The following is a 21,151-nucleotide window of genomic DNA, read 5'->3' as shown; positions in this document are numbered from 1 at the left end:
AGTGAAGAGAGAGTGTGAAGAGTAAGTGAAGAGAGAGTGTGAAGAGTGAGTGAAGAGAGAGTGTGAGGAGTGAGAGAAGAGAGAATGTGAGGTGTGTATGGAGAGTGTGTCTGAGTGAAAGGAGAGTGCATGTGGTGTGTGAGGTGTATGTGAGATGTGTGTGAAGAGGGTGTGTGACAGTGAGAGGGGAACGCACAGAGGTGTGTAGGAGTGTGGGAGTTCAAGGAAAGAAAAGCACACAGGAGAAAAGCAGAGTGCGCTGGAGGATGCAGAGTGTGTGCAGCCTCAAGCTGCAAGTGGATGAGCAAGAAAGAAAGCAGAGAGTGAGAGAGAAGAGAGAAGAGAGAAGAGAAACTTTAAGCCTTGAAAAACTACCTGTCAGCTTGTACCCAAAAAGTAGTCTGTATATATTTATTATGCACCTTCCAGATATCCTTGCTTCCAGTTGAGAACTCCGATCCTGTGGTGAGGGTGGACCACCCTCTCACCCTCAATACCTGGCCCTGTGTGTCATCACAGTACTCTCCACTGTCAGAAACGGAGTGCAGCGAGTTTGTGGCCCTTGGGCTTGGAGACCTTTAGAAGTTCCTGCATAACTGAAATACCTCATGGCAGATCAGGAAAGATTGAAGAGGCTAGGTGTGATGGTAAATGCCTTTAATCCCAGAACTCAAGAGGCAGAGGGAGGTGGATCTCTGTGAGTTTGAGACCAGCCTGGTCTACAGAGTGAATTTCAGGGCAGCCAGGTCTACACTGAGAAACTTTGTCTAACCTGCCATTTGTGCTGTTGCTAATGGTGTAAGGAAACTTTCTAGTTAATTGAAGATTCTGTTATGTTCTGTGCTTTGGTGTTCTTGGAAACCAATCACAACAGAAGTCAGTTAGAACTGCTTTGCATAGTTAAAGCTACAATAAGCTTGGACCTGAACCAACTGTCAGGCAGCACTTCCTGCACCTATGTATAAGATTCTATGTTTTTTGCTTTTATAAGCTGCCCCTAAGATGGACCCCAACATGAGAGAGACACCTGCACCAACATAAGACGCCGTCTGGAGTAAGACTTCCATTCTGAGTAGGAGTTGAGCAAAGTTTAAGTTCCCGAGACCTCTATGGGAATTGAACAAGTGTAACTGACATCCTGGTTGGCAAGTTAAGACATGAATATTAGACAAAGCAAGTCTCCTGCCACAGCTAAATACCCCAACCAATGGGAACAAGATAAATGGACAACAGAGGCATGTTTCTAAGGAAATTCCCTATCCCTAAATCCTGATTGGTGGGATAACTTGGATAAATATCCACAGATATTTGTGGATTTTAGGCTTAAAAGCCCTATAGAATCTTAACTCAATGTCACAGCCAACTCCCAAGTCTGGTCTGTTGCCCTGATCCATCAGTCATGTGCTATGGCATTCAATAAACCATCACTGTTCAACTGAGATCAGTGTCTGAGTGGTGGCAATTCCCAGACCCCAACAACAACAACAACAACAACAACAACCAAAAAGCAAAAAGGGCTGAAGATCTTTCAGGAGGCAGAGCCTCACTGGAGAATGTAATCATTAGATGCAGGCCTTGAGGCTTTGTACGCCCCATTTCCTCTGCTTTCTTTTGTGGACGCAATATGACCAGCTATCTCCCCACTCATGTCATCATGCCTGCCCTACCATGATGGATCTCAAACTGTGATCCAAATAAATCCTTCCTCCCTTAAATTCTTCAGTCCTTCTTGTCAAGGACTGTGTCACAGCAGTGAGAAAAGTAACTAAGGTACAGCTGTTTGTTAAGGAAGGGGCTCCATGCTCCCATCCACAGGCCAGATAAACTCACTGATTTAGCAAGCTACACTTGGGTAGAATATTTACTTTGATCCGTGACTGGTATCCTATCTGAGCTAATGGGATGTCATGCTTCCTCACAAAAAGTTCATAGGACACTATAATCTGTCTCTTACTGTTGTGATTACACCTTGTACCTTTAGCTGTTATAGTGTAGAATATCAAACTGGATAGGGTCCACACCACAGCATGTACCTGTGGGCTGTGCGTTCTAATCCCTTCATTTCCAAAGCCTCAGGTCTCATGTTTTGCTCTGCTACCAAACATCACTCAGGAGTTAACCTGAGATCTGGACTGAAGTCTAAGTAGTAATCTAATTCTTGCTGCCTGCTGCTTATGGCTTATTCTGAGATTTAACGAGGGTCGTGGGCAGAATTGGTCAGTCTGTTGTTTCTGATGTCTCTGCTCTCTAAAAGGATAGAAATAGTCATAATCCCATGGATTAAGACAAATCCAGAGCTGGGCATGAGAAACCCTATCTTGGGGGAAAAAATCAGCTGGTTGTGGTGGACAGTCATCTCAGTACTTGAGAAGTAGAGGCAGAAGGATTCAGAGCAATATTGTCTCAAAAACAGTCGAAAACTGAGTTTGGAGATATATCTCTACAATAGAGCCCTTGCCTAGCATGTGAAGACCCTGGGTTTCATCCTTGTCTACCCACAGGAGCCTACAAAGACATACAAAAGGCCTACAGACACCGATGCCTAGGGCTCCCAACCCTGAAGGAGGAATCCTGCAGTTTACTGTCCTGTTTCCTGCATAGATTCCCCAGTTGACAACCTGGACCATAAACATGAGTTTGTCTTTTTACAATGTGTGAGTGTATGTACACAAACACACACATGTGAGCACAGGAGCACACATGGTGCAGTGTGTGTGTGGAGGTCAGCTCTTTCATTACAGCTTGCCTTGCTTCTGCTTCTGTGCAGCCTACTCCAGACAAGCTGGCCTTCAAGCTCCTGTCCTATTGTTCTGCCTCTGCCTCCATCTCGGGCATCTGTAGACCAGGCTGGCCTCGAACTCACAAGGATCCATCTGCCTCTAGACTGCTGAGATTGAAGGTGTGTGCTATCATACCTACTGTACGCTGTTTTTAAGTAGCTTCTTTCTTTTCATAATTAATCCATGTAATTACCAGTTGAGTCAAGATTTTTACCAGAGTATCTTGTGACAACCCAAGTTAATACCCAGCACAAGCCTGTGACATGACACCACTGATCTGATCTCAACCACAGAGCTAGTACAAGCAGCCTGGGGTCAAACCTTCTTATCACCAGTTTGAAAACAGTATTTAAGAGGCAGGCCATGGGGCAGGTGGATCTCTGAGTTCAAGGCCAGCCTGTTCTACAGAGCAAGCTCCAGGACAGCCAGAGCTACACACAGCAATCTTGTTTCCAAAAAAAGAAAGAAAAAAGAAAGGAAGAAAGAAGAAAGGAAAGGAAAAGAAAAAGTGTTTTGAGCATAGTGTCACTTATTAATTTACATACTGTAGATAGATCATACAGTCTATAGAGCTCAAATATCTACCACGGAGACTTTGGGAAGAACGCTGGCTGGCCTCTGTGTACATAGATATCAGCATGGCCTCTTTGAGTCTGGACAGTGATTCTACAGTGCACCTATAACACACATCTGCAGTCTCACACAAATGGACAGTAAGAGATGGGGAAGCTCCTGATCTCAAGGACAGAAGAATAGCAAAATCATACAGGAGGTGGGGGTGAGGGCTCAGGAAGGCTGGCAGCATCGTTCAGAGGAGAACAGAGAAACTCTTAAATGATGAGTGTGGCGCCACACGCCTACAATTCCAATATTTAGGCAGATGTAGGAGAATTGTCACATGTGTAAAGCTAGCCTGAGCTTTATAGCAAGTTTCAGGTCAACCTTGATGCTAACAAAAAGGGGGTGGAGGTGGAGGTGAGGGGTAGCAATGGGCAGATCCCGAAGCTCACAGGTCAGCCAGTGGAACTAGCAGAAACAAGTCATTTGTAAGATTAAGCTGAGAAACCTTGTTTCAAAAACTAAAGGTGGAAAGGGATTGAAAAAGGGCCTCTAATATCTGCCTTTGGCTGTGACAAACATGCACACATGTGCACATGCCAACACCATAGTTTTAATTTAAAAAGGGGGATACGATCACACACCTATTTTAAAAGGTACATATACACCACACTACACACATCAATTTTTTTAAAAAATTAAAAAAAGGGTTCAGGAGAAATGACATACAACTTAAGAGAACTTGCTGTTATTGCTGGGTCCAATCCCCATAGTGGCTCACAACTATCTGTATCCTAAGTTCCATGGGATTCATCACCTTCTCCTGGTTACCAAATACACAAGTTGTACACAGGCAGAAAAATACTATACATGTAAAAAATTTATATATCTAAAAATAAAGTTGAAATTAACAATTGAAAAGTCAATGGAAGCCGGGCGGTGGTGGCGCACGCCTTTAATCCCAGCACTTGGGAGGCAGAGGCAGGCGGATTTCTGAGTTCAAGGCCAGCCTGGTCTACAGAGTGAGTTCCAGGACAGCAGCCAGGGCTACACAGAGAAACCCTGTCTTGAAAAAACAAACAAACAAAAAACAAAAAAAAAGAAAGAAAAGAAAAAAAGAAACCTCAATGGAAGGGGACTAAAGAAGTGTATAGTGCTAACAGGCCTTACAGCTCTTGCTGAAGGCCTAGGTTCAGATCCCACCGCTCACATGGCCACTAACAACTGCCCATAACTACAGGTCCACAGGATACAACACCCTTTTCTGAACTCTGTAGGATCCTGCACATGTGTAGTGCACAAATATACTCTTGGGCACACACATAAACATACTTGCAGGCACAAACATAATGCATACATTAAAAATAAGTAATTCAATGAAAGACAATAGAAAACCAGGCTAAAGGCCGGGCGGTGGTGGCGCACGCCTTTAATCCCAGCACTCGGGAGGCAGAGGCAGGCGGATTTCTGAGTTCGAGGCCAGCCTGGTCTACAGAGTGAGTTCCAGGACAGCCAGGACTATACAGAGAAACCCTGTCTCAAAAAACAAACAAACAAAAAAAAAAAAAAAAAAGAAAAGAAAACCAGGCTAAGTCTGAGACACATACATGCAAACACACACACACACACACACACACACAAATTACATTGAAATTACATATACTAAATTACATATAGTAGTAGGTTGAAGAGAAAGCTAAGGAAGACTAGTTCTACATTTGTAAGATCTCACAAATATGTGTCTCTTGCACCTTCTTCAGGAAGCTAACAGAGGATTTGCTCTACCAAAACGAGAAAGGGATGATAATGAGGAAACAGAAGGCCCTTCCAGCAGAGTACAGGGAATCCCAGGTAGCATGAGATGGTAGGATGGGGAAGGTGGGAAGGTTTCCCAGAGAAAAGTGTTCCTCATGGAGCACAGGCCAGGGAAAAACCTCTGTAATGTTAACTGCAAGAGAACAAAAGCTGACAAGCAACCAGTTTCCCTAGGACACTCTGCGGCTCAGCTGTGGAAGACGTGCATGGAGTCTGAGTTTTAGAAACATGGGAGTGGGAGAAGCAGTGAGAGCAAGATGGGCAGACAAGAGAGGTTCTTCTCTGTTCTCCAGAAAAGAAGCCAGAGTACTGAAGATAGAGCACGTACAGGACACACGTGTGAAAAGACACTGAGAGTTGGGAGGTCATGGGGAAAAGAGACGATTGTTGTTTATGAAACAGCAAGTACAGACCCTAAAATGTCTGTCTGTGCTGTTCTGTAAAAATTCTAAGTTCTTTCCAGGTATGGTGGAGCACACCTTCAATCCAAGCTCTTGGGAGACAGAGGCAGACAAAACTCTGTGAGTTGGAGGCCAGCCAGAGCTAAGTAGGGAGACTGTCCCCCACCCCCAAATAACAAAACAAAACAACCAGAATATTTTAATTGTAAAATGTAATAAATACAAACATTTGGTGAGACTGAAAAATGACCAGGTAAGAGCAATACAGTTGTCATCTTCTCTCCAGTGTCATCCCTCTATCTTTTCTACCCTGTCCAGACTCTAGGGAAGGAGGCCAGCCTGATATGTACACAACAGAAGAGTCAGTTCAGGAGAAACCCTGGCCCTGGCCACAGCCATAACCTACTTCCTGCCATATTTATCACATGCTGGAATAAATGACATTCAGTTTAAAAACCACAATGAGACCAGGATCAAAACCAAGCAACAAAGAAAGGTCCATGCCACAGTTACATAAAATTTTTTGCTTAAAACAAAACAAAACAACCCAAAAACACTAGCTAGCAGGATGGAGGAACAATGCATATATCAAGTGGCTAACTGGTCTACCTACCCCACATAGACCAAAGTCCTTCTACACATCTGGAGCATCCTCAGAGGGAGCTCTAGCACCAGGAACACATGAGCACTAGCTCTTGTTCAACCCCATCAGCCCATGTTAGTAGCTTTCTCAAAGTCAAGCATCAGTTTTTCAAAGGCAATTCAAAGACACTCAACGATGGATGCCTTTTTCCCTTGAACAAGCAATTGCCCCAACTCAGGTCAAGTGGGGCACAGTAAGACAAAGGGGTCCCATTTATGCCTCTAGGCCACCAAACAAGACTACGCATTCTTTGGCTGTCTGATAGGCAGCAGTGTAGACACACAAGACACCCCAGCATATTTACATGCATGCAACTATGCATCATGGATCAGTGGGTCCCACTGAGGCTCTTCATGTGATCCTGTACAAAGCCTTGGGCTCCTGAGTTCAGCATGTCTGAATACCCCCACATGAGGCTCTACTCAACTTCTCTGCATAGCATAGCATAGCATAGTATAGAAGTGTAATGACTAATCTTCATTGTAAACTTGGCTAGATTTGGAATCACCATTGAAACACACTCCACAGTGTGTGTAAGAGGATGTTTCTAGAAAGGTTTTAACTTAGAGGGAAGCCTCACCTTGAATGTGGGACAGCACTTATGGTCTCACAACCCTGCTGTCATTCCTTCTCCCTTCTCCCTTCTCCCTTCTCTAACACAATGGGCCACACCTCTAAATTGTGAGCTGAAATGAGCCTTGACTTCCTTAATTGCCTTTGTCAAGTGTTTCTGTGACTAGCAACTAGAAAACTAAGTAGCCAAGCATGGAGGCCCATGCCTTTGAGGCCAGGAGATGAGAGAGATACAGGTGATGTGACTGTTCTGTTCACTTCTGTATATGAACAGATACAAAAAGACAAAGAGTGAAGAATGGGGCTGGAGAGATGGCTCAGCAGTTAAGAGCACTGACTGCTCTTCCAGAGGTCCTGAGTTCAATTCCCAGCAACCACATAGTGGCTTACAACCATCTATATATAATGAGATCTGATGCACTCCTCTGGTGTGTCTGTACTCATATGAAGAAAATAAATAAATCTTAAAAAAAAAAAAAGAGTGAAGAATGTTGGGGGCAGTAGCACACACTTGTAATCCCAGGACTCTGGAGGCAGAGACAGGAGGATGAAGAGTATGAGGCAAGCCTGGGCTATCCACAGTAAGGTCCTAGAACCAGACAGAGAAAGAAGAAATAGAAAAAACCACCAAAGCCTTCTAAATACATTCTATCTAAAACAGAATGTCAAAGCTGTTCCCACAGATACCTCTTTAACTACAGAGTGAGGGCCCTTCTCATCCTGTGTAAATACAGGACAGGACTCACATGAGGTCTAGCAAGACAGGAAGCACAGACCTTGAGACCACCTATGGCAAGGAAGAAGTGGGGGATACTCACGGTGATCACATCCAAAATGCTGAGGAGACTGTGGACACTGTCCCCTGGCAGGACCTCTTTGACCACCACCTCGGTGCCATCCTGCGCTTAGAGAACAGAGCAACAGGTGTCAGTACAAGGCAAAAAGGCCAAGAGGCCCATTGTCACCCAGGACAGCCTGGACAGCTGGCAGACAAGATTTCATCTCCAGAGAGAGCGCACAAGAGCCTTGCTGGAGTCAGCAGGATGAAGAGATACCATAAACAGGGCTGCAGGAATGGCTCAACAGTAGAGGATTGCTGAGCTTCTATAGCCCCACTTCAGGGGCTCACACTCACCTGGCCACTTCAGGGGCTCACAATCACCTGCTCACTTCAGGGGCTCACACTCACCTGCTCACTTCAGGGGGCTCACACTCACCTGCTCACTTCAGGGGCTCACACTCACCTGCTCACTTCAGGGGGCTCACACTCACCTGCTCACTTCAGGGGGGCTCACACTCACCTGCTCACTTTGGGGGACCTGACACCCTCTTCTGACCTCTCCCTTCACATGCAAAGAACACATGCACTCATATACAAAATAGATCATTTTTTAAAAATTTTTTTAAAGAGAGATACTATAAACTTGAAAGAAGATGATAAATGTTAAAAATAAATAACGCTGGGTAGTGGTGGCACATGCCTTTAACTCCAGCATTTGGGAGGCAGAGGCAGGCAGATCTTTGAGAATTCTAGGCCTCCCTGGTCTGTATAGTGAGTTCCAAGCCAGCCAGGGTTACATGTTGGCTTGAACACATGATACTTATTTATATATAAATACAAGCATTATTTGTGGATCAGGGGTATGGAAGAATAGATAATTTAAAACTACAGCTATACATTAGCTTAGCTTGTAAAAGTTGATACATGGGAAATCCAAGGCAAGTAAGGTTGGCTGTTACATTGTTCTCTTAAAGACAGCTAAACAAACAGGCTGAGTGCACAATAGGGTATCAGTATTGTCTTTTTTTTTTTAAATATTTTTTTCAAAGGTTTATTTATTTATATGAATACACTGTAGCTGTCTTCAGACACACCAGAAGAGGGCATCAGATCCTATTAGAGATGGTTGTTAGCCACCATGTGGTTGCTGGGAATTGAACTCAGGACCTCTGGAAGAGCAGTCAGTGCTCTTAACCACTGAGCCATCTCTCCAGCCCTCGGTATTGTCTTAAGTCACCTCACAGTGTATTATTAACTCTGGCTGTGAGGTTTAGAACAAGTTCTAGTCTCTTAAAAGAAACATTTATTTTCATAACTGTGGAGAGCTTTGAGGGCTGCTTGACAGGAATCTGACATTGGCCAAGGACAAGGAAATGGGCTTTAGGCAGGAATCTGACATTGGGCCATGACAAGAAAAAGTTCAGGCAGGAATCTAATTTTAGGCTAAAACAGAGAAATAATTTCAGTCAGGAATCTAAGTCTTAGGCTAGAACAAAGAAGTAGACTTCAAGCATGAATATGACTTTGGGCTAGGACAGGGAAGTAGGCTCAGATATTTTGGTCATCCTGACAAGCCCTTAGAAACAGTGATCACAGGACTTTGTTTATTGTCTTGCTTGTTCCTGGACTATTTGCATCTATTGTATGGCTAGTTCCTCAATCTAGAACTGACCTAAATACTTGCATGTAATTAAAATGGTATAAAAGCAAATTGGGAAAAAATAAACCTGCCTCAGCCTCAGAAGTGGCTAGGGTCATGCTGCAATATTGTCTAATCATCTTTTTTCTTTTTAATCCTCACTCCTGCACTGGAGAACCTGTTGACTGACTGGGCTGGCTTGGTCACATAACATTGGATTGCCACACATAGTGAGACTGTCTCCACCACCAACTCCCCCAAAATGTCAAATATGGCCCAGTGAGATGGCTCAGCAGTTAAAGGTACTGCCCAGCAAGACTGACAACCTGTGTTTGATCCCAGAAGCCCTACAATAAAAGAAGAGAACAAACTTCTAAAAGCTGTTCTCTGGGCTTTCCATGTGCACACCATGGCAGACACAGATAGTAGTAACTGAAAATGTTAAATGTCAGGTCTGTCGGTATGCATCCAGTGCTGGGGACGTGACGACAAGTCAGATGCGTGACACTTACTGACAAGGAAGACTGTCGCATTTGGGGAGCTCAGAAACCCTGTCTCAAAAACAAGGTAGCCAGGCATGGTGATGCATGCATTTAATTCCAGTACTTGGGAGGCAGAGGCAGACAGATAAATCTCTGTGAGTTCAAGACCAGTCTGGTCTACAAAGTGAGTTCCAAGCCAGCCAGGACTACATACGGAGATCTTGTCTCAAACTAAACTAAAATCAAAAAGGTAGATAGCCTCTGAGGCTACACACCCACATAAACACACAAACATGGTGTTGGCTAGCCAAATCCCAACTTGATACAAGTTAGAGTCACTTGGGAAGAGAGAGACTCAACTGAGAAAAAATTCTCCCAGCAGACTGGCTTGTGGGCAATGCCTGTGGGCATGTCCTTGATTGACACTTGATGGAGGAGGGCCCAGCTCACTGCTGCCGGGTACTCCTGGGCAGGTGTTTAAGGTACTATAAAAAACACAACACAACATAAAACCCAAAAGGCTGAGTAAGCCGTGAGGGGAAAGGCAATAAGCAGCATTATCCTCCGTGGCTCCTGCTTCAGTTCCTACCTCTAGGTTTTTGTCTTGAGTTCCTGTCTTGCCTTTGTTTGATGATTGTCTTAGTCAGGGTTTCTATTCCTGCACAAACATCATGGCCAAGAAGCAAGTTAGAGAGGAAAGGGTTTATTCAGCTTACACTTCCACACTGCTGTTCATTACTAAAGGAAGTCAGGACTGGAACTCAAGCAGGTCAGGAAGCAGGAGCTGATGAAGAGGCCATGGAGGGATGTTTCTTTCTGGCTTGCTTCCCCTGGCTTGCTCAGCTTGCTTTCTTATAGAACCTCAGACTACCAGCCCAGGGATGACACCACCCACAATGGGCCCTCCCCGCTTGATCACTAATTGAGAAAATGTCTTACAGCTGGATCTCATGGAAGCATTTCCTCAAGGGAAGCTCCTTTCTCTGTGATAACTCCAGCTTGTGTCAAGCTGACACAAAACCAGCCAGTACAATGATAGACTGTGATATGGAGCTGTAAGCTGAAATAAACCGCTTCTTCCCCAAGTTGCTTTTAGTCATGGTGTTCTTTAACAGCAATAAAGAAAAGCCTTACACGCACACACTCATGCACGTACATACGAATGCATGCACACACACATGCAAAGTAGAGGACTAATGAAAAACACCTGCCAAACCCAGTCACAGCTTCCCAATCCACAGCTTGTATCCTCCAAACCTGAATTAACTCGTTAGACTGACTACAAATGATGCCACTGTAGAAAATTGTAACCAAATTTAATTATTATCAATAAAAATCACAGTATTTTTGAATCAGAGACTTGTATGTGCCTAACAAGACAACAGTCAGGCCTGTTGGTTCAGGACTGTAATCCCAGTACTCGAGGTAGGATTGCCATGAACTCAAGGACAGCCTGGGCTACATTAAGTGAGTTCCAGATTGCCCTTGGACTACTGAATTAAAGTGTCTCAATGTATGTATGTATCTGTGTGTGTGTTGTGTTGCCAAAATACAAATACTAGCTGTGTTTGAACATCAGCTAAGACAGTTGATTTTTTCCAAAGAACTAAGTTTAAAATTCTACAATAACTTTTTAAAAATTTTTTTAATTTTTACTTTATGTACATTGGTGATTTGACTGCATGCGTATCTGTGTGAAGGCATCGGATCCCTGGGACAGGAGTTATAGACAGACAGTTGTGAGCTGCCACATAGGTGCTTGGAATTGAACCAGGGCCCTCTGAAAGAGCAGCCAGTGCTCTTAACCACTGAACCATCTCTCCAGCCCCAATACACTAACTTTTTGATGGCAAGCTTTGCTTTTCTTTTTCATTTTTTTTAAAGAATTATCTATTCATTTTATGTGTACGAGTACACTATAGCTATTTTCAGACATATCAGAAGAGGGCATTGGATCCCATTATAGATGGTTGTGAGCCACCATGTGGTTGCTGGGAGTTGAACTCCGGATCTCCAGAAGAGCACTCAGTGCTCTTAACCACTGTGCCATCTCTCCAGCCCCAGATGGCAAGCTTTTCAAAGCTTTAAGGTGAGTGTTCAGGACCCTGTCCCCTGTCCCACTCTGGCCACTGACTCACAGCATCTTGGATGCAGACCTCCAGCCGTCCATCCTGAACCACATAGATGCTGATGTCAGGCTCCCCAGGTTGGAACACATGCTCCCCCTCTTGCAACTGCACAAAGACCATGTGTTTGCAAAGTTCCAGGAAGAGTGGCTTCTCAAAGTGGCCTAGAACCCTGCAACAAACAGAACATGTGCTCTCAAGGAAAGAAGAGTAAGGGACATAGGCCACTGTCCCCACTAGCAGAAGGGCCAGGGCTGACCTGGACCTCTATGAGGCTGATTTAGCTCATCTGGCATTCAAGGCAATTAGAATTTTAAACTTCTTAGATAACTATCAGCTCACAAACTTCTCACTGTAAGTAGTAATGTAAGCCAAACACAAAACAGAAGGCAAAACCCCCTTCTCAATAATGTATATGCATAAGAAAGAGGAAAGTGGGTCTGAGGTGGGTCAGCAGGGAAGCACCCACAAGCCTGATAACCTCAAGTTCAATCCTCAGAGCCCACATATCTCAACCACTGTTCTAAGACTGTGAAGAGACATCATTACCCTGGCAAGTCTTACAAAAGAATTGAATTGTGGGCTTGCTTACAGTTTCTGAGGTTTAGTCCATTATGATCGTGGTAGAAAGCAAGGTGACCCCAGCACTTGGGAGGCAGAGGCAGGAGGATTTCTGAGTTTGAGGCCAACCTGGTCTACAGAGTGAGTTCTAGGACAGCCAGAGCCACACAGAGAAACCCTGTCTCGAAAAACCAAAAAAAAAAAGAAAAGAAAGAAAGGTGACATGCATGGTGCAGGAGCAGTAGCTGAAAGCTACATCCTGATCCAATGACACATATGGGGGCGGGGCTTTTGAAATCTCAAAGTCCATCCCCAGTGACACACCCTTCTCCAACAAGGCCACACCTCCTAATCCTTCTGAAATAGTGCCACTCCCTTATGACTAAGAATTCAAATATATTAGCCTGTGGGGACCATTCTTATTTAAACCACACAATATAGAGATGGAAAGGGGAGAACCACTCCACAAAATTATCCTCTGCTTTCCACACACGTGTGCCACATGTGTACTGTCCTCACTTATATACCCCCCACAATAATAATAATATATTTCAATTAAAATAATTAAATTAAATTAAAATATATTTCAAGTTAAAAATAATGTACCCTTAAAAAAGGAAGCTGACAGAATGGTTCATGGACATCAGCATTCGGGAGGATGAGACACAGGATTGCAAGTTAAAGACCAGCTTAGGCTACACAGCAAGATCCTGTCAGGAAAGGTGAGAGAGTAGCGGAGTGGGGTGAGGGAGACAGCTTGCAGTTTCTGACCCATACAAAACTTCTCACACTTATTCTTGAGTTTGCCACTGGGAATAAAAATGCTGCCAACTGTTGAGTAGAACAGGAAGGGACAGCTAAACAGGTAAGCTGACCACAAGATTCCACACACCTGAAGCACCCTGACTCTGCTGAACATTGCTGCTACTATGAAGTAGCAGTCTCAAGCTGGAAAGAAAACAGGCTTTGCCAACCATCCCTGACATAGGAAAGCTATGTCAAAGACAATCCAAGGAAAGCAAGCTGATGCCTCCAGAGACACGCCCTGGACAGAACCCCCGGGTGCCCATCCACTGACCTACCGAACATTTTTTAACATGTACAAAACTTCTGATGGCAGGTGAGAGTTCTTCACATCAAACTCTGTAAGGTCAGCCTCAAGCAGGGAGGGCGGGGGCTCTTTTGGCTGCAAAGTAGGATATTCTTTCTTAAAGCGCAGAATCCTGCAAAGCAGAGACACTTAAGTAAGAAATCAAGGACCCAAACCCAATACTATGGGTACTTCAAAGCCTAAAGAAACTTCTGCCTTGGTGTGTCCTAACATGGGAGGAGCCATAGCAGTGGTAAAGACCTTAAGGAAATTCTCAGTACCTCTTGGCTAAAGACAGCACTTTGGTCCTCTTCCTGACTCGCTGACGGGGTGCAGTGGTATTCCCAACCAAGGTATGGGGGAGTGTGGTCACCTGCAGAACCAAGAGAAAGATGGGGTGCCAACATTGTGACTGGCAAAGTCTAAGCTCTCAGCCTGAGTCTGTGCCCTGGAGCTGGCTATGACTTGCTACCTTCCTGACCTGAGCTACTCGGGGCCGCCTTCACCAACCCCCACCCACCCACCTGGTTTCTTGAAGGAGATATTACAGTCAAAGACAAAGGGATACCATTTGGACAAGAGCACACCACAGTCCCATAAACCCCACAGAATAGTCCTCACTGCCCTCAAGTGGCCAAGCTTGAGGGAAGGGGGAGAACGCAGAAGGGACCAGCTATGGCAACTAACTAAAGATGAACAAGGACGCAGAGCAGCCAGCTCATCCCTACCCACCAGTCCCTGACCCTTAGTGCAGGAGGACTAAAGAGTTAGGACATGGAACTCCCACAAACACAGAAAAGAGGACACAGGTTTTTACCTTAGGCTAAACGTGGTTGTTAGGGAACTGCATTGTTCTACCATCGTTCCCAGGGAGTTAGGTCCTTCTTTGACTCACCTTTCCAAATCTGGCAGTGACCACCCACCTTGGGGCAAACACATGCCCTCTATGCCTGTCCATTCTGTACCCAGGAATATTTATGAAAAGCAGTTTCCTATCCTATTTCTTGTTAACACAAGCCAGCACTCCAGAAAGCCCAAGTGCCCCGGGTCCTTAGCAGTTGCCAAAGCCGTTCAGGTGTTTCAAGCCAAATATACATCCACTAACACCATGCCTCCCTGGCTGCCTCCAGGGCAAGTGAGATATTTCTAGGTAAGATGTATTGGTTCTTATGGGGAGGTAGATAACATTCAATATGACTTAGACCATCTCCTAAATCCTGTACCCAGCAGCAGAAGCCTGGGGACCAGAGCAGATGGCAGCATGTATCAGGAGCTGCAGAGATCAGGAGCTTGAGAGGCTGGCAAGCAGCAGATCCCCATTCCACAAAGGCCTGTTTAGAAGAGACTTTCACCACCACCTTCTGCAACCCAGGGCTTCCAAACAAGTTACCTTCCTCATGATCTTCCGGCCATAAAACATTACTTTGTCTCTCTTCCGGAACCTGTACTGAGGCGTGGGTTCTGCTCGTCCTGTGAGAGGAGGAAGGCAGCAAGTGAGCCGGCAGGGATCTGGGTGATTAGCCTTGAATGGCTGTGCAGTGAACATGGTTATAACTACAATCAAGTGCAAGCACAAGACAGGCCCTGAAGGTGAAGGTGCTGAGGGGAAACTGCTCTACTCTGTCCCTGGCTCCCGCTCCAATAGCTGGCGAAGCAGTAACATAGGAGACTCATCTGAAAAGTCAGGAGTTTCTTCTGTTCTCACTGGAATCTAGCTTTGGAGAGAGCAGAAAAGGCTATAGACAAACGGTGAACATCAACCTGAGCCTTAGTAGGTGAGCGCTTCCCAACAAGGCTTTGAGGGAAGCTTCAGGAAGCTCTAAATACCTCATAGGACACAAATGCAGCAAAATCCCCACTGCTCAGAGTCCAAACCAAGGTACTCACGTAATCTGCTCACTCTTCTGTACACAAAAAAGAAGGTAATACCAACGAAGGCCAGTGTAAGGAGGGCGCCGATTCCAATCCCCATCAGCTACAGGGAGAAAACAGGAGTGTCAGCAAAACAGAACACAACCACAGGCCTATCAGGGCCCATCCCCTGAGCAGCCCATAGCAATTACCATGGTGTACTGGGAATGTTCCTCCATGAAATGCAGCCCCCAGAAGCTCAGGGTGGTACCCAAACAGTAGCCAGCCTGAGGAGAGAACAGAAATTAGGGTGGGCAGACAATAGGCTCAATTTCTCAGTCTAAGCTTGATCAGAGAACAAAAGGAAGTCAGGAGCTAGGAAGAAAATCAATAGCCCTGAAGATTTTTTGAGAAATGGGGCTTACCAGACAACTCAGTGGACAAGGCATTTACAGCCGAGTCTGCAGACCTGAGTTTAATCCTGGAAACCTGTATGGTGCCAGGAAAGAGCAGACCGAATACGTCATTCTCTGACCTCCATACTTCCTAGATGCCATTATATTTACATAGCTACAAAGAAATGTAGTAACTTTATTTATACTTGTCTCTCTTTTTTTTAAACATTTACTTATTATATAGAGTGTTCTGCCTGCATGCCAGAAGAGGGCACCAGATTTCATTATAGATGGTTATGAGCCACCATGTGATTGCTGGGAATTGAACTCCAGATCTTTGGAAGAACACACAGTGTTCTTAACCTCTGAGCCACCTCTCCAGCCCAATAACTATATTTTTAATTTTAGAGAAATGATCAGTGATCTTGCTAGCGTGCTGAGACCCTCTGAGGTCAACTGTAAAAAAGCAGTAAGCTGTTTCCTTCGGTCCTGGGATGGGCAGCAATGTGCTAATGGCAAATACCATGTGCATTAATAAGCCAGACTTCTGGCTCTCAAGAAGTAAGCCAAGGGAAGGTCAAAGCTATCTCTTGGTTCCTCTGGATACCAACAGGACTAGGACCTCAAACCCCAGGTCCATGAGAGCCCATTCAGATTGAATGCTCAGAAACTCCTGAGAGTGTGTCAAGAGTATGGCATGTGCATTCATGTTAGTCCCAAGTACTTGAAAGGATGAGGCAAGAGAATTGTAGGCACCCAGGAGTTCTAGCCTGGGCTAGACAACCAGTGAAATGCAGTCTTCAAAACAGAAAAGGACATCAGACAAAAAGAAGCCCCAAGGAAAGATCCATCTGGATTTTGAGACATCCAATATCGGTTCACATCCCAAAGAAGAAATGGCAGAGAGAATCCTGTCTCCACCACCTGTGGTCTCCAAGAAGGCACTGACAGGACTTTAGATGTCCAAGGACCAGATCCAGGGGAGGAAAGGTGGCAGGTGAGCAAGAACTCAGGATGTAAGGGTGAGAGATGACCCACAAGGAAAGATGTCCCCAAAAGCTAAAGACAAAAAAAACAAAAACAAAACAAAAAACAACCAGACCTGAAGCTGTCCTCCAATATCCAGCTACCCATTTCTCCCCAAGCAGTTAGGAACTGAATAGTATAGGGGCCCACTTATCCATCCTTTGCTGTTTCTACTTAACTGCTAAGGACCAAAGCCTAGCCTTAAAAACAAACAGCATGCCTCATTCGGCAATCCCTGCAGGAAACCCAAGGAGAGCTAAGGTCACATAACAAAGAACCCCCAAGGGCACAGTTCTGGATTCTAACAGAGTAAGCCTAGAAAACTCATCCTCATTATTGTAGTCCAGGAGGCAAACAACTGCATATTGTTTAAGGATGAGGAACAACGTGTTCCAATAAACATGTTCTCTAAGAGGTGGTGGCGCACACCTTTAATCCCAGCACTTGGGAGGCAGAGGCAGGCGGATTTCTGAGTTCGAGGCCAGCCTGGTCTACAGAGTGAGTTCCAGGACAGCCAGGGCTACACAGAGAAACCCTGTCTCGAAAAACAAAACAAAACAGTATGTTCTTTTTTGTTTGTTTTGGCAGTGCTGGAATTAAAGGCATTGGACACCACTGCCCAGCCCAGTATGTTCTTAGGTTACTTCCTCATGGTGTGAATGTTGCAAGGTATGAATGTTGCAAGGTGTGAATGTCACAAGGTGGATTTATACAAGTTTTTTTTTGTTTTTTGTTTTTTGTTTTTGTTATTGTTTTTTTTTTGGTGGGGGGGTTCGAGACAGGGTTTCCGTGTGTAATCCTGGCTGTCCTGGAACTCACTCTGTAGACCAGGCTGGCCTCAAACTCAGAAGTCCACCTGCCTCTGCCTCCCAAGTGCTGGGATTAAAGGCGTGCACTGCCACCACTGCTCGGCTGTACAAGTATTATTATCCTACCAATAGATACGACCTGTGGGATCACTACTGCATATGGTCTATTGTTGACCAGAACCCTGTTGTACAGTGTATAGCCAGTACACTTTTGGTTTCAAAACTGAGGCACTCACCTCCCTTGTCCACTGCCCCAGCTCAACTCTCATGACTACAATTAGGGTCACAAGAGCACACCAGCAATAGCTTCTATGTTCTTCTGAGTTTACTTTATCTAAGGAAAGACACCTATATACAGTCTACCACAGTGGGTCATCTCAGCCTGTTTAGCTTTTTACGGTTATTCTTATGGATCTACTTTTCTTGCTTATAAAAAAATCCCAGCACTTGGGAGGCAGAGGCAGGCAGATCTCTATGATTTCAAGGCCATTCTGGTCTACAGAGTGAGTTCCACGGATATGTAGAGAGACCCTGTGTCAAAATAATAATAATAAAAGGCTTTTGGGATGTGGTTAGTGTTAGATTGAGAAAAAGACTCTTCCAATATCAAAGTCCTAAGAGAAAACTGGAAGTAACATCTGTGACCTTAAGAGGGGAAAGAAGGCTTCATAATGACCTAACAGCCAAGTTCCATTGTCCACATTGTGAAGAACCAGTGTCTAACAATAAGTGTCCAGCTCGGACGGGGAAATAGATTGAGTCACCACTCCCATTATTCCCTAGGTCTTCAGGAAGCCTCGGTAGACACCTGAGGCAAAGGGTCCTTCTGATCTCTGGGAAAGCTCCGCCTGTGAATTTTAAGGGTTTGGGGCACACCCATGCCTGGTCTACCTACCTCAGGGCAGACATCTTCCTCTTTCTGCATGACTGAAAGCAAGGCAAAGTGGAGGACGAAAAGGAGACCGGCTGAGACAAGCTGCTCTACCAGAACTTTGACAGCAGGACAGCTGTAGTTCCAGTCTTGCCAGCTCTTTTCCACACAATCGCTCTTATTGGAAGGGACTTCAGAACTCTGTGCTCCAAAACAAGTTGTTTTCCTGAAGCGTCTTCTTTTTCTATGTGCTTCCGTCTCCTGTAAACAGCACTCACGTGGTCTAAGGAGAACCCACAACTGCAGCCCGGGGTTGGGGTGGGGGGCGGGGAGTTGAGCAGAACAGTTAGGGATCAAGCAGCCTCGTGGGGACGGCCGATTGAGGTTGTGGGGTGGAGTTAGGGGAGGAGACCAGAAGTCTAACTTGGCTGATAGACCGGGAGGTGGGACAGCTAAGAAAGTAGCTCAAGAGCGAAGCAGAACAACAGGGAAAAAGGAGGCAGGCGATGGGGAAGTGTGACCGGCTAGAGGGTGGGCCTCACCAGGGCAGGGTGATGTAGGCAAGCGGCATGGAGGTCTCACAACTCAGGAAAGATCCCAGCCCAGAAGGGGTCTCGATCAGGAGTGAAGGAAGGGGTGATTATAGCCGAGGAGTAACCTCCCGAAGAGAGCCGTGACAGCAAGGGAGAGGGACCAGAGGCCGGGGTATTAAAGGAGAGGGGAGAAGAGGGACCCAGCCACAGCGGGGAGAGTGTGGACGACATCACAGGCACGATGCGTGTGGTGGGACCAAAGATGATTAACTAGAAGACCACTAGGACCCACGTACACTTGGCCACGCGCCAGACCGTGGGGGTCTACGCCGGCCACTGGCCGGTCCTCGATAGCGCGACAGTCCGGGAAACCGCGGGTCGGAAGTGACTCGGAGGATCCGCAAGTCCCTACTTCCAACACCTAGGGCAGCACAGATGACGCTCGCTCGCACCAGTCCCGCGGCCGGCCTTCGGCGCAGCGTTTGTGAACCTTGTGTCGTGGGGCTGACGAGAGCTAAGAGCGACGGCTAGACAGGCTAGAGCTCGACTGCCACCACCCGGCTGGCTCACGGCGAGAGAGCAGGGCGGGGCGCGATCCATCCACATCCGGCTCTGCGCGACTGCGCCGATTGGTTTAGCTCCCTGGACCGCACGCCCTCCGCTCTGCTGACGCTGGGCATTGGGCGCCTTGGTGACCAGTCGGCGAGGCTCTTGCTACAGAGTGTCTGACCCCGCCTACGATCGGAAACGCAGTGAGGACCTTGCTGTGCCTGTGAAGGAGTTGTCTGGCGGTGTTTTAAACAGCTCAGGCTGGGGAAACCGTGGCCGTCAGCCCAGGTCGGTTTGAGGGTTTCCAGTTGGCGCCGCCTGCACGGGGTTCTTCGGGGTCCCGAATCTTTCCGGGCCAAGGGTAGTCTCTAGAAGGATCTTGGGCCCTCTGCGCCTGTGGCTTCTCGGGTCATTGGCTCCCACAGGTCCCACAGTCATCTTTGCTCCTGGGCTGTCGGATTGTGAGTAAGTTCCTTAGGCTTTGGTTGACTCCTTCTGCTGCCTTGTTCTTTCAGAGCTGATTTATCCTGAGCCCGGCATGGGTTTCCTGACTGCCGTGACTCAAGGCCTGGTGCGGGGAGCGGACAGGATGAGCAAGTGGACAAGCAAGCGGGGACCACGCACCTTCACTAAGAGTCGGGGTGCCAAGAAAACAGGCATCTATACTTCTGATAGGAAGTTTGTGCAAATAAAAGAAATGGTCCCAGAATTTGTCGTCCCGAACTTGACCGGCTTCAAGCTCAAGCCCTACGTTAATTACCGAGCCCCTGCAGGCATAGACACACCTCTGACCGCCAAAGCGCTCTTCCTGGAAACAGCTGCACCCGCTATCGAAAAAGACTTTAAAGAAGGGACTTTTGATGCTGACAACCTGGAGAAATATGGCTTCGAGCCCACACAGGAAGGGAAGCTGTTCCAATTGTATCCTAAGAATTTCCCACGCTAGAAGACTGTAATAGTGACCAAAGGTTTGTCTACAAATTGGAGACAATACTGACCAAGCCTTGGATTCTGAGTATCTCATAGAACAGCTTCCTTGTGCATTTCTATTAAATGCCTTTAGTATCTCGTACAATATGTGTTTTGAATCAAGTCATTGAAGTGTGCTGCAGGGCAGACTCCATGCAGTAGCTACGGAGTTCATAACAAATCCCAACCAAGTCAGGTCTGGGGGCACACTTCTCTGGCTCCAAGGTGAGGGGAGTTCCTGTTGAGTGAAAGTAACCATCCCCAAGGAAAACCCTGAGATGGAAGTCACAGAGCAGTTAGAATAGGAAGGAGACAACAGGATCTCTGGGGCTTGCTGCCCAGTCAAGTGCAGACTAGTCAGCTAACCTCAAATCCTAGCAAGAGACCGTGGCTCAAAAAAGACAAGGCCATCTTGCATGGCAACCAAGATTGGCCCCTAACTGCCACACTCATGCATATGTATATATACAAGCAAACAAGGTAGTATTGGCCACTTAGGAGACTAAGAAGGAGTTACAAGTTTCAGTCCAGCCTGGGCTATATAGTAAGTACTGCCCCACCCCCGTTTTTTGGAGACGAGTCTTGATGTAAGACCACCGGGGCTGCCCTCAGCCTGACAGAGATCTGTCTTCATGTGCTTCTTGAGTGCTGGGATTAAAGGAATGCATCACCACAGCCTGTCTTAAAAGGCATAAAGGC

At 46.1% G+C, this 21,151-nt stretch overlaps 2 protein-coding genes across 3 annotated transcripts in view; one reads left to right on the top strand and one right to left on the bottom strand.

Moving 5' to 3' along the window:
* Nucleotides 1–19,277, bottom strand: part of Pnpla7 (patatin like phospholipase domain containing 7) — a 76,858-nt gene extending 57,581 nt beyond the window's left edge. The window contains exons 1-8 of one of the 2 annotated variants that reach the window (XM_028772777.1): nucleotides 18,426–19,277; nucleotides 15,513–15,587; nucleotides 15,337–15,424; nucleotides 14,840–14,919; nucleotides 13,731–13,822; nucleotides 13,442–13,582; nucleotides 11,811–11,970; nucleotides 7,589–7,669 (exon numbers count right to left, since the gene is read on the bottom strand). In XM_028772777.1, coding sequence (XP_028628610.1) covers nucleotides 7,589–7,669; nucleotides 11,811–11,970; nucleotides 13,442–13,582; nucleotides 13,731–13,822; nucleotides 14,840–14,919; nucleotides 15,337–15,424; nucleotides 15,513–15,587; nucleotides 18,426–18,455 — 747 coding nt within the window. In that variant the 5' untranslated portion in view covers nucleotides 18,456–19,277. The remainder of the gene's footprint in view (nucleotides 1–7,588; nucleotides 7,670–11,810; nucleotides 11,971–13,441; nucleotides 13,583–13,730; nucleotides 13,823–14,839; nucleotides 14,920–15,336; nucleotides 15,425–15,512; nucleotides 15,588–18,425) is intronic. The other variant, XM_028772778.1, reaches the window with a different exon arrangement.
* A 357-nt stretch (nucleotides 19,278–19,634) lies between these two features.
* Mrpl41 (mitochondrial ribosomal protein L41) lies at nucleotides 19,635–20,558 on the top strand. The gene is made up of 2 exons (XM_028772779.1): nucleotides 19,635–19,771; nucleotides 19,999–20,558. The coding sequence occupies exon 2, from the start codon at nucleotides 20,022–20,024 to the stop codon at nucleotides 20,427–20,429; it is 408 nt and encodes a 135-aa protein (XP_028628612.1). The 5' UTR covers nucleotides 19,635–19,771; nucleotides 19,999–20,021; the 3' UTR covers nucleotides 20,430–20,558.
* The last annotated feature ends 593 nt before the right edge of the window (nucleotides 20,559–21,151 follow it).

The sequence above is a fragment of the Grammomys surdaster genome, unplaced genomic scaffold, assembly GCF_004785775.1.
Source record: "Grammomys surdaster isolate TR1022 unplaced genomic scaffold, NIH_TR_1.0 219, whole genome shotgun sequence".
Taxonomy (NCBI): Eukaryota; Metazoa; Chordata; class Mammalia; order Rodentia; family Muridae; genus Grammomys; species Grammomys surdaster.
This window is presented reverse-complemented; position numbering and strand designations above follow the sequence as displayed.